This window comes from Chaetodon trifascialis, chromosome 1 (assembly GCF_039877785.1).
Source record: "Chaetodon trifascialis isolate fChaTrf1 chromosome 1, fChaTrf1.hap1, whole genome shotgun sequence".
In the NCBI taxonomy this organism is placed as follows: Eukaryota; Metazoa; Chordata; class Actinopteri; order Chaetodontiformes; family Chaetodontidae; genus Chaetodon; species Chaetodon trifascialis.
This window is the reverse complement of record NC_092056.1, coordinates 9,146,438-9,160,418: the sequence shown is the minus strand read 5'-3', so window position 1 is coordinate 9,160,418 and position 13,981 is coordinate 9,146,438. Positions and strand designations below refer to the sequence as shown.

At 42.9% G+C, this 13,981-nt stretch overlaps 1 protein-coding gene across 11 annotated transcripts in view; it reads right to left on the bottom strand.

Moving 5' to 3' along the window:
• Positions 1-13,981, bottom strand: part of baz2ba (bromodomain adjacent to zinc finger domain, 2Ba) — a 66,720-nt gene that overhangs the window by 12,970 nt on the left and 39,769 nt on the right. For 2 of the 11 annotated variants that reach the window (XM_070986660.1, XM_070989861.1), the window contains exons 4-20: positions 12,476-12,667; positions 12,162-12,323; positions 11,345-11,541; positions 11,019-11,231; positions 10,255-10,860; positions 7,447-8,203; positions 6,671-6,940; positions 5,750-5,810; positions 5,479-5,587; positions 4,586-4,687; positions 3,786-4,008; positions 3,210-3,302; positions 2,118-2,179; positions 1,770-1,835; positions 1,035-1,100; positions 711-755; positions 334-366 (exon numbers count right to left, since the gene is read on the bottom strand). In XM_070986660.1, the coding sequence (XP_070842761.1) occupies positions 334-366; positions 711-755; positions 1,035-1,100; positions 1,770-1,835; positions 2,118-2,179; positions 3,210-3,302; positions 3,786-4,008; positions 4,586-4,687; positions 5,479-5,587; positions 5,750-5,810; positions 6,671-6,940; positions 7,447-8,203; positions 10,255-10,860; positions 11,019-11,231; positions 11,345-11,541; positions 12,162-12,323; positions 12,476-12,667 (3,257 nt within the window). The remainder of the gene's footprint in view (positions 1-333; positions 367-710; positions 756-1,034; positions 1,101-1,769; positions 1,836-2,117; positions 2,180-3,209; positions 3,303-3,785; positions 4,009-4,585; positions 4,688-5,478; positions 5,588-5,749; positions 5,811-6,670; positions 6,941-7,446; positions 8,204-10,254; positions 10,861-11,018; positions 11,232-11,344; positions 11,542-12,161; positions 12,324-12,475; positions 12,668-13,981) is intronic. The other 9 variants (XM_070987447.1, XM_070991502.1, XM_070988215.1 and 6 more) reach the window with 5 other exon arrangements.

Genomic DNA, 13,981 nt, shown 5'->3' with positions numbered 1-13,981 from the left:
ACAATGTATGTGATGGATGGAAACTCCTCCAGTGCACTTTCAGACAGTGAGTGTGGATTGGCTAGCAGTCTGCAATGCATTCTGAGTAGAAGGGGGAAGGATGGGGGAGGGGGACAGAAGCTGCCTGGCCACCGTGACAGGGTCAGTTGTCCCTCAGGACGAGCAGATGGAGGCAGCATACTGACTCTTTTTCTCTTTTGTTGGTTTTGCTGGAAAGCCATGCAGAAGAATGTAGTATGACAGCAGCCAGTGCTACACTTAATGCATTGCTATGACAACCATAACACAACCAGTTACACGATGCAGGTGTTAGATGTACAAAAATAAACATACCCATACCATATCTAGTCTATGCCTCTCCAACTCCTGGCAGAGAGAGTTGGCAAAATATTATGGAACAGAAGTAATATCCAGTACCAATAAGCATGGGGTTTAATATAGAGAAATACTGCAGACTTTCACTAATTGGATTTCTGGTAATTAACCACATTTATATACTGTATACTCACACATGCCTCTATTTAAAAGCACACAGATGCACAAACACACTCGCACATACTCACACACACACACACACACACACACACACACACACACACACACACACACACGCCTGCACATTCCTACTCAAGTGAAGTTTGAGGTAAATGGTTTTATTCAGCAGTAACTATCACGTTCAAGAGGCTGAGCAAGTCGTAGTGAATGCCTACCTGGTGTTTGAGAATCTCCGCCTGCTGTCTCCTCAACTCTTTCTCCTTGAAGGCAAGAAAGAGAAGATGAGGGAAAAATCAATATGCTTCCATTGTGCCAATATCACAAAAATCGCGACAGACTGATAGAATTTCAGCCTGTTTCAAAGGGCCGCTCTAATTTTATTGCCAGTGACTTCTTAAGTGGAACAAGCCCCACATCACGGTGCGTATGAAATAATCTAATCTATGAGACTTTTGATTAAAAAGACACATATGTATGAATATTATAGTAGGTGTAATTTCACATCTGTTTCGAGGCTTTTATTTAAAATATAAACATACCTTTATGCGCTTTTCTGCCTCCAATATTTTGGCATTGGCGGCTTCTTGCTTCTTTTTCCGTTTGGCCTATGAATAAAGATTAAGATCAAGAATCACGGAGACGGACGTATATCAATCACTCTTGGGTGGAGGCTTTGCTGCACTTTAACTGATTGTTTGCAGTTTTCTGGTTTGAGCGGAGATTTTATGCTTCTGAATGCCAGTGAAATTTGTAAAACACAGCGAATGAATAATGTATCTCTTTAACACCTAATTGTGAATATGTTGAAGCCTCCCGTTATGAGTGGCTTGTCAACCGTGTCAACTCAAAATTGATTTAGTCCTGCTAAAACACTTTGAAGCTCCTACAGTATAATTGTGTGCGCCTGCATATGTGTGTGTGTGTGTACGTGGATGTGCATGCATCTTTGCATGTGTGGAAAACAGCACCTTTTTTTCCTCGACCCACTTATGCTAAACTGTTACTGTTGTCTGATGAAAAAAAGACTTTTCTGTCCAATTTAAATAAGGTCTGAAGAGGCAGCAACAGCCATTTTAATATTCAACAGCCGTCAACCAAGACCAATTTAGCATTAGTTCCATGTGGAATTATGCCTAAGAAGACGCAACTCCCTCCAATGCATGCTGCTGTTCAGTAATGAGCTTTAGGAAGATTAAAACACTATAGACTGAGGGGCTGTAACTATCCAGGAATGTTCTGCTTAATCAGAGGTGCTGTTGGATCAGATTCTGTACCTCCAAAATTTGCTGTGCCCTGAGTTCCTTCTCCATCCGAATCTGCTGAATACGCTTGATCTTTTCCTATAAAAAAAAAACAACCCATAATCTCTTAATATTTTAGACATTGGGCAACATCTTGAGATAAAATCACTTTCCAGCCACTCTATTCCAGTTGAGATGCGCAGAAAGACACAACAATAAGTTGAGTACCAGAAGTAATGATGGTAATTGAAAAGCAAGCTTTAAAGCATCACAAAACAACCATTCAGCATTTCCTGCAGTAGACTACGTGTGTCAGGACACTTAGATAAGGAGAAAGGGAGGAAAAGGATTTGTCAGCACACACGCAGAAAGCAGACCCACCTGCTGCTTAAGAATCTTGATCTGTTCTTTCTGCTTCCTCCTCTCTTCCGCTGCCATGATAGCTGCAAGAGTCAAGCCAGTGTTACATTAGTGTGGACAAAAATGACCTACAAAGCTGCGCTACCAACTGCGTTCATATCTGAGAGAATTCAAGTTGTTGAGCATATTTATTCAGGAGGTCTCACTGAGATCAAGATGCATTTTACACAAGAGGGCAAGAAATTCTGAGAACTAGATCACAACTAAGATGAGTCAGTCACACAAAACAGTAATAAGACACACAGACACAATCATTAAAACCAAACACACATCAATATGAAAAGCTTTAGACTGCCGGTAGCAGGTACTGCACTAGGACCAGGTCTAAACCCTCCTCTTAAACTAATTATTATCCTCCATGGAGGCATTGAATTGTGAGTTGAGGAGTGATTGTGGGACAGCTTATATCTAAGCTCCATCTGGACAGCTTAGATATAGGCAGATAGTTTTTAGGTCACCATTGTCGCCAAATTCATGCAATGGATCTCAGCATTTCCATACTGCGGGACTTTCATCAGCAGCAAAAGCTGAATTAAAAACATGTAAAAGTGATGTCGTAGCAGCAGGAACATAGATCAAAATGGTCTTCTGCGGTTTAAATGTGGTGCACTATACATTTCTGAATATAAATCATGTCTGGTTCTAGTTCTGAGTTTAAGTGAGGGCTAAGGAAACAGTCTTGAGATTTTGATTTGAATGCTCATCTTTGATGTCATGTATAGGAATAAAAAAAAACATATAAGCATAATGTTTGAAACCAGCCGCACGGTAGCAATAAAGATTAGAGCGGGATGAAGATTAAAGCTTATGCGTTAAAGTGATGAAAATAAATATGTACATACATACAAAGGCTATAGAAGCAGAGGCTCTGCTGGTCTTTATACTTCACCCATTTAGATCAAAGACGTTTGAAGTGACCATTGCTACCATCCTTACAGCCCTGTGCTCTTGTTAACAACACACACACACGCACACACACACACACACACACACACACACACACACACACACACACACACACACACACACACACAAAAAAAACCTTGAGTTTACCTTGCTGTTTCCGTGCTTCTTTGGCTGCACGCGCCAGTGCCTGCTTTTCCAGTTTTCTCATGAGTTTCATCTGAGCAGCCTGTCGAGCTATTTCTGCACAAAGGCAACAGTCAGTGAGAAATTTCAGGAGAATAACTAAATGCTGCTGTAGCCCGACCGAGCACATTTGACTGAGATAACTCTTCAGGTTTTGTCAAATTTACACTAAATTAGGGAGAGAGGCTCAAACAAACTTTTCCCCATAAAGACACATATTATGCAATTTTCAAATTCATTAACATTTTCAAATTCTGAGATAAATGTGATCAAAATATATCTCATAACTATAACTGACTGATTATTATAACTGGCTATTATAAAACCCAGCATCTTGAAAAGTATCTATGTTACAACATATGACGTCGGTGGATCTAACAAACACAAAGCACAAAGGAGAAAAAAATGACTTCCCCATATCCTAACCCCCCCCCCCCCCCCCCCCCCCCAAACAACACCCACCATCTGAATAATGGCTGGTTGATTAATGGCACACACACTTATGACAAACATATTTCAGGCCTCATTTGTTCTGCTAACCTTGAGCCTCTAGTTTGCGCAGAAGTTTGACCTCACTGGGACTGGGGCCCTCAGGTGCCAGTGGATCACCCACATTTGGGGGCCGTCCCTTCCTCCGTCGGCTACCTTTCGTACCTTCGCCCGCTAACTGACGGTCTGAATTAGGGGGGCGACCCCTGCGACCTTCCATCGCCAAAATACGAGGAATGACCTCCTCTTCCTTCAACAGGCTCCACTGCAAACCCTAGAGACGGGTAAAGTAAAGGTGGAGAGATTGGGAGGGGGTGGCGAGAGATGTAAAAGTGAACAACATGTCGATCATTTCATCTGACTAAGGAACAATTTAATAATTAGCTAGACTAATCTGGGTGTAATGTAACAGTGGTTATAATAAGATGTTGTGCATTTCTAAATAGATTTTCTGTAATACACAGTAAAAAGCTGTCTAAACAATTCATTAACAAGCTTTACTGATCTGTCATTTATCATCTAGTTTTTCTCTGGCCCCTCAGCACCAAGAATTTTCTCTATTCTGCATCAGTGTGCAATAAGACACACGTCTATTTTCTAACATATCTCTGTGTGTATCACAGATACATAACATGGCATATAACACTGGTCACCTGTGGAAGTAATGTCAGCTGATTATTACATTTATCCATGCACAGTGAGAGGTGTATGAACTAGGACTAGTGAGGGTTTTTGGTTGAATCCTATCCATGCCCTGACAGTGACTGCTGCATGAAGCTTTGCCTGCTGCTAGATGAAAAGATGAACAGGGATCAGGGACAGAGAGAGAGAGAGAGATGAAAGGCAGTCACCTGGGGTCCTTCTCTGGCTTCATAGAAGTCACCAACCCTTATCTTTGCACTGAAGCTAAAATTATCACGCGTGATGCCACTTATTCCATTTCTGGATAGATACTACAGAGGAGAAAATAATAATGGCGTTGGTTTAGGCAGAAAAAATTTTTGAGAAATTAGCGACATTGAAAAGCAACTGGGAGGGACTAGATTGGAGGGAGTTAGGTTACAGTGAGCATCTGTGCAGTGCTACTAATCATTATAAAAGCCAGGGGACAAAAAAAAGAGCAAAAGCTCTCAGGGGAGAAAAACGGTTCTGACCTTGGGGTGCACAATTCAGGCCCCTTCTTATTTATCTGTGGCCATGCTAGGCTTTTTACTGCCTTCTGACTGACTAGCAGTGAGTGAATGAGTACTCTCTCTTTGCACCGCTACACTCAAAGAGAGTTCTACTGATTAGCGTAGTAGAGCCTTTGATCAAGCAAACAAAAAAGATTACAGACTGAAATATAGTGTAAAAATAGGGGCCCGAAGCTGTGCATCCCAACTAACCATTAATCATTTAATCGGGGAAGGAAAGGTGAAAAAAGTGACACAAGAAGTGAATCTAAGAATATCATCTCTCACTATTAAGGTCACAGAAAGCGGGGTGGGGGTGGGGGTGGATTGCAGCTGGGGCAATAGCATAGATAACACACAACAAATCCTGATACACAAGCATCTTTTTGAGCAATGCAGGTGAGCAGTTATTAGCAAAATTATCCGTCCATAATAAATTATAAACCATGCCACCCACAATGATTCCCACTGTAATCCCTGTTACAAACTCAACTGTTCATCTGTATGTCTCAAAACATTTGCTTATGCATCATGGATGTAGACTAGACTGCAGCTCTGTGAGGCCGCAGTACCTTCATCACATCTGGGTACTGCCTTAGTTTCTTGCCACACGGGGCGTAGTAGGCCACTTCGGCCTGCGGCCGCCCTGCGAGTGGTTTCATTCTTGTTTCTCTCCGCCACCTGAGTTGTTAAAAATAAAAAAAAAAATAGCACAGAAACACATTGTGTATCATACATTTGCAGCCAATCGTTGATGTTACCATGAATGGGACAAAAATTTCAACACACTCTGAAGTGAACTGCTTTGTAAGAGCTTTCTTTCTCTCAGCCTCTTGTACATACCCCAACTCCAGAGGTATCATCAACTCCTTCTCATCCATCACCCTCTTCCTCTTCCCTAAGCCTGCGAAGAGACAGAGTTCAACCATCAATTTGACAGCACAGCTTATGACTGGAAGACTCACATATACAGCAGCAGCAGTCAAAGCGCTTGAACTCACCAGCGATCGAACCTGGCAGGTAGCTAATAACACATGGGTGCAGTGGCCTTTCAAAACTACATTTGCCAGTATTGAATGGCCACAAAAGTTTGCACACAATTCTCCGGGCTGCAGTAATGAAATCATATAAGTAGAGCCAGATACATATGAACACAGAAGTGAATTTACATCACATGGTGCTGTCTGATGAACAGTGTCCATGTAAAAATAGCATGAGAAAAAAAAAAGACTTACAATAGAGGACAGACTGGAGTGTCTGTTTGGAACATTCCTGGCACGCTACACATATGTCCTATTTTCTCTGATCTGAGTAATCTCTTCGCATTGAAAGAGGGCGGAAATTAACTTCATTCCTGTGCCAAACAAGTTGTCAGGCCTCTTAGGCATGTACCTACAGGACCTCAGAGCTCTGGTTAGGCCATGACAACCACTACTTCCTGCTTCCCTTAAAGTAACAATCCCTCTTCACAGTCATCTAAGGATGATGGGTTGTTCATGCTTTGGTAAACAAAACATGGCCTAAGATATAGCTTTTCTGTGATACATGCTGTTCACATTAAGTCAGTGAAAGGACAAGAGTGGAGGTAAAGGTAACATTTAACCAATTAACCATATTTTTGGTTTGGAGCTTGTGCCTTTTAAAATCTGCCTTTTGTTTCTGCTGCACATCATAATCATAACTTTATTTTCTGAGCTTCAGAGATCCAGCTAAAACCATCCCTATTTTTTACACTTTCTACAGACAGATTTTCAAACACATTACCTAATGGAGAGGCTAGGCTGTAAGAGGAAGAGCCTGGAGAGCTGTGATAGGCCAAGGCACTGGAGCTGGTGACAATGGTGGGAGACTTGATGACCTGTAGGTTGAGAGGGGAGCAGCTGGTGGCGGTGTGATTGGTTGAGGTGTTCAGTAGTTCTGGGCCTTTGGTTATCCTGCGGGGCGTCAACTCCTTCTTAGATGATCCAGACGGCAGCAGCTTTAACTCCTTCACTTTCTTCCCAGAGATGTCGCTGTCTGAGTTGCTGTCAGACTCTGAAATGGGAGTCCAGGACACAAAGTGGGTTCGGAGTTCAAAATGAATGAGGTATCGGTTCACCACAGCAAATGGTAGTTGAATTAATTATTTGTATGGCTGTATTTCTAGGATTTCAAATGGACTGAACTTCATGTTAATTTAAGCTGAGATAATTGGTCAATTGATTGATTAGCTCATCAATTAGATAACTATTGTAAGTTATTTTCCAGGAAAAAATGGCAGGAGAGAACGTGTAGTTCCAGCCTCTCAGTTGGGAGAATTTGCTACTTTTCTTTGTTTTATGCGATTATAAACTGAATATTTCTATGTTTTAGACTGTTGGTCAGAGATATCGAGCCATTCAAAGAGGCATTTTATAGGCTGGATGATTGATTGGCTAATGGAGACAATAATCAAGAGCAATCAGTAATTATTGTTGCTTTTGTGTTAAGATTTTATTGTCAGCTCATATACTGAATTGTGAAATTGACTTTTACTGAAGGGTACATAGAAGCAAACAAACCTGACAAACTATCATCTGAGTCCTCTTCATCCTCCTCCTCCTCTTCCTCAAGGTCGTCATCCTCATCATCATCATCATCGCCGGAGTCGTCAGATTCCTTGTTAGCCGGGAGACCGGCTGCGGGGTTACATGTCCCGGGGATCCCCACTCCAGGAATTCCAACTCCGGGGATGCTAACTCCAGGAATCCCGATCCCGGACTCTCCTCCACGAAACAAATCCACTAGAGACTGTACCAGGTGGTTCTGAGAGAAGCCCTTCCAGGCAGCTAAAGGGTCTGCTTGTCCCTGTCCTTGTCCCAGCCCTGGTGTCTGTCCCTTACCCTTGGGGGTCTTGCTCTTTCTGGATCCATGGCCTGCGGCATGGGGTGAGGTAGTGGGGGGCTGTGACGGAGCACCAGTCTGGGCGGTTGCCTGGGTCCTGCTCGCCCCTGTGCTCAGATTGACAGGCATTGACCCAGCATCGGAGTCGCACTGAGGGGACTTGCCTTGAGAGGCAGAGTCTTTGCGAGGTTTGGTGATGAGGGCCAAAGGTGCGTCCTGAGTGGTGCTTTGGATGACTCCATTGGGGTGGTGGGGTTCAGGAAGCCCCAGCAGGGCACTCGAGAGGAAAAGGTTGGAGTGATTGTTCTGGGGTGGAGGAGGCGGAGCGGGTGGCAATGGCGATGAAGACAGAGATGTCCTCTTGGGGGACTTGTTTGGCCCCTGCTTCTGCTTCTTTAGCTCAGCTGGGAACGTCTGCCCTTGGGACATGAGAGTCTGGGAATAAAGGAGGAGGAGAGAAGGAGAGAACAAGGACAGGCAGGGAGTCAGGGGGAGGGAGGGAGACGGAACAGCAGAATGGGAGGAACAAAGAAAGGTTTGGAGAAAAAAATTAGAAAAGAAATGGGACAAAGTAGAGTTGCTCTAGCTGTCAGTTCGCATCACTGTTGATTGTTTGAGCAGGTGACAAAACTACAATGCTGAACACTGGTACAGTTAACTGTGTCTAAGTCCCTTTCTGAGAAACAAAAAGAACATAAATGCAATAACTAAAGGCATTGTACTCGGCCAAGTTCACAAAAAGACGCACCAAGTATATCTCTAAAATTGTAATTACTTGTCTGCACATTTGAAAAGCTCCATCATCATTATTATCATGCAGCTGAGCATGTTTGCCTTTTCTACACTGATTATGACAAGTTTGCTTCAATCTGTGTTTAAGTAAAGGCAGGTTAGACTTTAACATTGCACTTTCAACTGGATGTGATGTGAAGTGAAACAAATCAATTTCACAGACCATGAAATACAGTAACAGTGCTGAAACCACAGGGGGAATTTAGCTCGTTGTAAACTTCTCTATACTGGTAAAACAGGAAAGGGGAAAATGATTTTCACAGAATAAGCTGATCTCAAAAGGTTTAGCTTATTGATTATTGTGCTATCATTCATATTTCATCTGAGGAAAAGGCATCTTTGTAGTCAAAGCAAAGAAAAATGTCAATTTTTACACCATTTCATCTGAACCAATTGAAAATCATAAATAATACAGTAGCATGTGTGCAGACACGAAGTGTGCTTCAGAATGGTAATGACAGCGAAGCATTAACAATGTTATCAACAAGCCAATCTTTGCCGCAGTAACCACTGTAAGTTAGTTAAAAGTAGTTACTTAAACCATCATGAAAACACATAGATCACAGGGCTTATGATCCATTCATGAAAGGCAGTTTGAACTTGATATAACATATCTGGCCGAAAGCAGCTTTAAGGTTAAATTACCAGCTCAGACAGTATGATTAAATCGACCAGAGTGAGATGTTAGAGTGCTAAGTTGAGCAAGAAAAACAAAAAAGTAAAAAACAATCTAACAGCTAACACCATTCATCAAATGAGACAGTACAGCGCACAATGTGGAAAAAAATCTTAACCTATGTAAGCACGAAATTAAATTGTGAAGATACTCCAGTATCTTGTGCAAGAGACTAAGCACTCACTACAAGGCTGGAAGATATCAGTGACAAATTGTTGCAGAGTGCATGTTTTTAACATCCCTAGTGTTCATTACACATTACTAATTGCCTATCTGTAAAAACAGAGTCATTAACTACAGTACACAATGACAAAACAATCACTGACTCTGAACTCTTTCCTCTCCCAAGCTTAGCACAGAAACTCAACACTGTCACACCAAATGTATAAACAGATCCAGTTATTGGTAATAGATATTAACATATATAAATGTCTTAGATGTCTGCTTGTTTTTCTATGTCCAATCCCCGTGCCCTGCAAGTTTACTCAAACAAGTACTGCCTTCTAATTCAACCATACAAAGCAAATATTCTCTCTGATGTCCAACTACACTTGTAAGAGTTTGCTTTAGGCCATGTTATAATTTTAAAGAGGCCCTTTGGAACATGTTTCTCTCTGATACAAAACCCTTGCCTCTTGTGAATGGGAAACCGCAACAGCAAATCTTCTGATTTCAGTTTTAAATTGAGTGTGCAGCTTTACCAGTCACAGCAGCTGTCTGCAAGCTGCTTGGATCTTGTGTTAAATAAATGTGGTAAATGGCCACTGGATTAAACGAGGTGATGGTTATGGTGTGGTAATGATGAAGAAAAAGAGAGAAACTGCAAATCTAAGTGCACACTCAGCTTCAGTGGATAAATTCATTACTGTCAATTTGTTAGGAATAACTTTGTTCACCAACGCTGACTGTGCAGCTATAGTTATTTTGCCTCACAGCACACTGTGAATATGCAAAGTACTGGTGTCATTTGTGTGGAAAGGGTAAAATTTCTTCAATTGCTGTTAACAGGTTGGCTTACCTGTTTGAGCCTGAACTCATTGATCTGCGCAAGCGAAGCTTCCAGATGTTTCCTTTTGTTGGATTTTGCAGAGCCAGGAATGTGCCGAGGCGGATTCAGAGAGAACTTCTTGGAGCTTGTTACAGATGAGGTCAAACCAGAAGGTTTTGGGGAGGTAGATGGTGGGAGAGTCGAGCGGGGTGGAGAGGGTACAGAGAGAGGCTTAGGGGAGGAGCAGAGGGAGAGGGGCAGGTGCTGGGGGGAGGAGGAGGGCAGCAGTTTGGGAGGTTTGGGAGATGCAGTGCTGGAGAGTGCCTTTGGAGATGTGGTGAGGGCTATGGGGGAAGAAGACGGTGAAGACTCCCTACGAGGCTGAGTGAGGAGTGCCAGGGGCTTTGAGTTGGCAGCCATGCCAGTGGACTGGATCACACTGAAGTGCTGCTGTGGCCCCTCTGTCCGGGACCTAGAGCTGTGCAGGGCCAGCGGCGAGGTTTGGGACAAGGCAGGAGGGGAGACAGAGCAGGGTAAGGGCACCAGGGCAGGGGGGTTGGAGGGGACCTTCTTGTCTTGGGGCTCCCCTGAAAGTCGCCTGTCAGTCTTTGCAGTTCCAGTGCTAGGTATCAAAACCTGGGAAGGAAGTAAAATTAAGAAGCTTTTGAACAAAGAACAAATAATTCATTCCACATTTAAGTGACCGAATGCACCGAGAGGCTAACTGCTCTGCCTTTGTCTCTGTATTTAACAAAAAACACTTTCACACTTAATTATCTACGATCCTAATTTACCTTTGTTTTCTTCTTTGTACGCTTCTCAGAATCCGACAGTTCACTCTGTTTGTCCTCTTCCTCGTCATCCTCATCGTCATCATCATCATCTTCATCATCCTCTACTAGGTCTTCCAGATCACTGCTGAGGGACCCGTCGCTCGAGCTGTCCGAGGACGTGCCTGATTCGCTGTTGCTCGCCACACAAGTATCTGCTGCCTTCTTCCGTGGCTTCTGAGTCGAGGGAAAAAACTGCGAGAATCAGCTTCACTGCATAATGTATGACTAGTGCATTTCACATGTCGCTTCTTTTCAAAGTGAGGAGGAACGCAAATCTCAGGACTGACCTTCTCTTTAGTTTTCTGGATTGGCTTTTCCACCAACTCTGCTGGATTGTTCTGAGGGCTGCTACGGTGACTGTTTGAGGGGTCTGAATTTTTGGTTGGCTTGGCCGATGCCTGAACAGGAGCCGGACTCGCAGAAAAGCTCCCTGATTGTGTGGTGGGAGGACAGACCCCGCTGCCATTCACTGCCCCATTCACCCCTAGAAACACAAAACAGATGTACTGTGTTACTAATCAGCTCCATCTTCTCCGAGAACTTTGCTACGCAGGATAATGAAATATCTGGAACTAACTGCAGAATGGAATAAGACTAATAAAAATATTGATTTATACATGTATCTCATCAAACATGCTGGCTGCGCGAGGCACAAGCCCAACATGAGTGGTTTACATAATAAAAGATAAATTAAAAGATACTGTGAAATTAAAAGAGTGCAAGAAACAGAGATTACGAGCGGGAACACGAGGGAAAGGGGGGGAGAGAGAGGTTGACAGAATCACTAAGGGAGGAATGAAAGTCATTAAATGTGTCTTGAAAAGGAGAAATCTCATCATAGGACAAAGTGGATTTAGGCTGTGGAAGAAGAAGATGATAGAGATTTTGGGAGAAGAGAGATAGAGGTAGGGTTGTGTGTATTCAGTGCCTCTTAGAGAAGCAGGTAATTCACAAACGTCCACATCACATCACTCATATGACAGGATGATGTTGATAACTATATGGACATGCTGAAGTTTAATTTAAAACAAAATGAAATGTTCCTTGATCGCCTGCTAGTCTCTGGCTATAACTCTACCATAATAACGCAGATGTGTGCTGTACCTTTAGGCGGAGCATGGCTATTCTTGCCGGGCATCCTGATCTGAACAGGACTGGCGCTGTGGTTCGGCTGAATGTGAGGGGTGAAGAATGGAGGGAAGCCGATGAAAGAGGGGAGAAAGGCAGCAGCTCCTCGTCCATGGGCTTCAGCAGCTCGCCACCACTCTGTTGGAGAGGAGAGGAGAGGAGAGGAGAGGAGAGGAGAGGAGAGGAGAGGAGAGGAGAGGAGAGGAGAGGAGAGGAGAGGAGAGAAGAGGATTAAAGTCAATTCCCCATTTAGCCATTTGATGCCCAAAACTCAAAAGTCCACGTCTTACCAGAGAGGGCTCCTAGCTGGGGGTGGGCAGCCAGAGCCGCTGACATGCCCAGGGAACCCAGGCCTCCAAACTCAGGCCTGCCTGCTCCGGCAGTGTAGATGGCTCCAAAGGCTGGGTGGTTGACCAGAGGGAAGGCACTTGACAATGTGGAGCCAATGAAGGGCTGCTCTCCCGCTGCTCCAAACAGACGGCCTGAGATAGATCCAAACCAAGGAAGACATGTTCAAATTGTCCAAAATGTTTTCAAATGCCATCCACAACAGATAGCCGTGTATAACAACACACTAGCCAGTGATACAGAGCAACAAGTCGAGATGTCCTCTCAACTTTTGTCTGTTCCATACAAAAACTGTCCTGTACAATGAGAAATGATGCTGTTTGTGTTGAGTTTTTTGACATTTCCACTAAATATGCAAACACAAGATGACACTTGCTTCTTTGACAGTAAATAAGATGCTGATTTGTTAACACAGAGAGTTTGACTTTATTGTTAAAATTGGAAATTTTCTTGTTAATAGTTGTTACTGTTTAATGGCATTTTGTTGTCGCAAGCTACTGTTTAGTAGCTAATTAAACAGTCCTATATCACAGGATTTATAGCCGAATTTGAACTGTGAACTGTAGTTTCTAAAAATACTCAGTTCTAACTCGATTTTATTACTTGTGCATATCTAACAAATCTTTTCTTCCATTAAGTGAATTTTGACATGAGTGCACAGCTGGTATGACAGTTGTTTATTGCACCTTTAGCACAACTCATTGCCCTAATGATAGTTTCATATGTTTATTTGTGTAGACCAAGAACATTGTTCTCAAATTGCCTCACTGAGCTCTTTTCATGTAAGGACCGACAGGGTGTTAAAACTAGACTTAAACAGCTTTTGAAGGTGTCGCTTCTTATCCACCTGACTATAGAAGAATTAAATACAGAAAGACCGACTTCTATTTGTTTAAGAATTACCTTCAGATTTAGCTTTCACTGAGTGCACACTGCACCTAATTTTAAAAGGCAACCGTACTGTTTCTGAGCATGACAGACTGACTGCTGCTTCAGGACGATGCTTATTTCTTTACAGTAAAACATTCACATTGAAATTACAGAGCATTTTGTCATAATCCAATTTCAGCACACAACTATTTGTGTATTGATATTTCTCCATTTTAGAGTGCTCCGTATATGCTGCGCTGTGACAAAGAATGGATATTGTTGGTGAGAAAAAGAAGTGTGCGTATAAGGCGTAAAAAGCTAACCTCCTTCCATCCTTTTGGCATTCAATTTCAGCACAGAAGAATACTTCATCAACATCATCATCGTCTAGCATTTTCCTGAGCACAATCATTTCTGGCAGGGGCGACTGCCACGTATTACCTCCTCCCAGAGTCAGATGCAATTTGGTGTGAGCATATTTCATGCAAATTCAATTTCTATTCCAGAAAAAGAGAGCAAGCCTGCTTGATGCCTCTGCATAAGCCAGGTAATACACATGCAAAAAAGTGATGACTGAA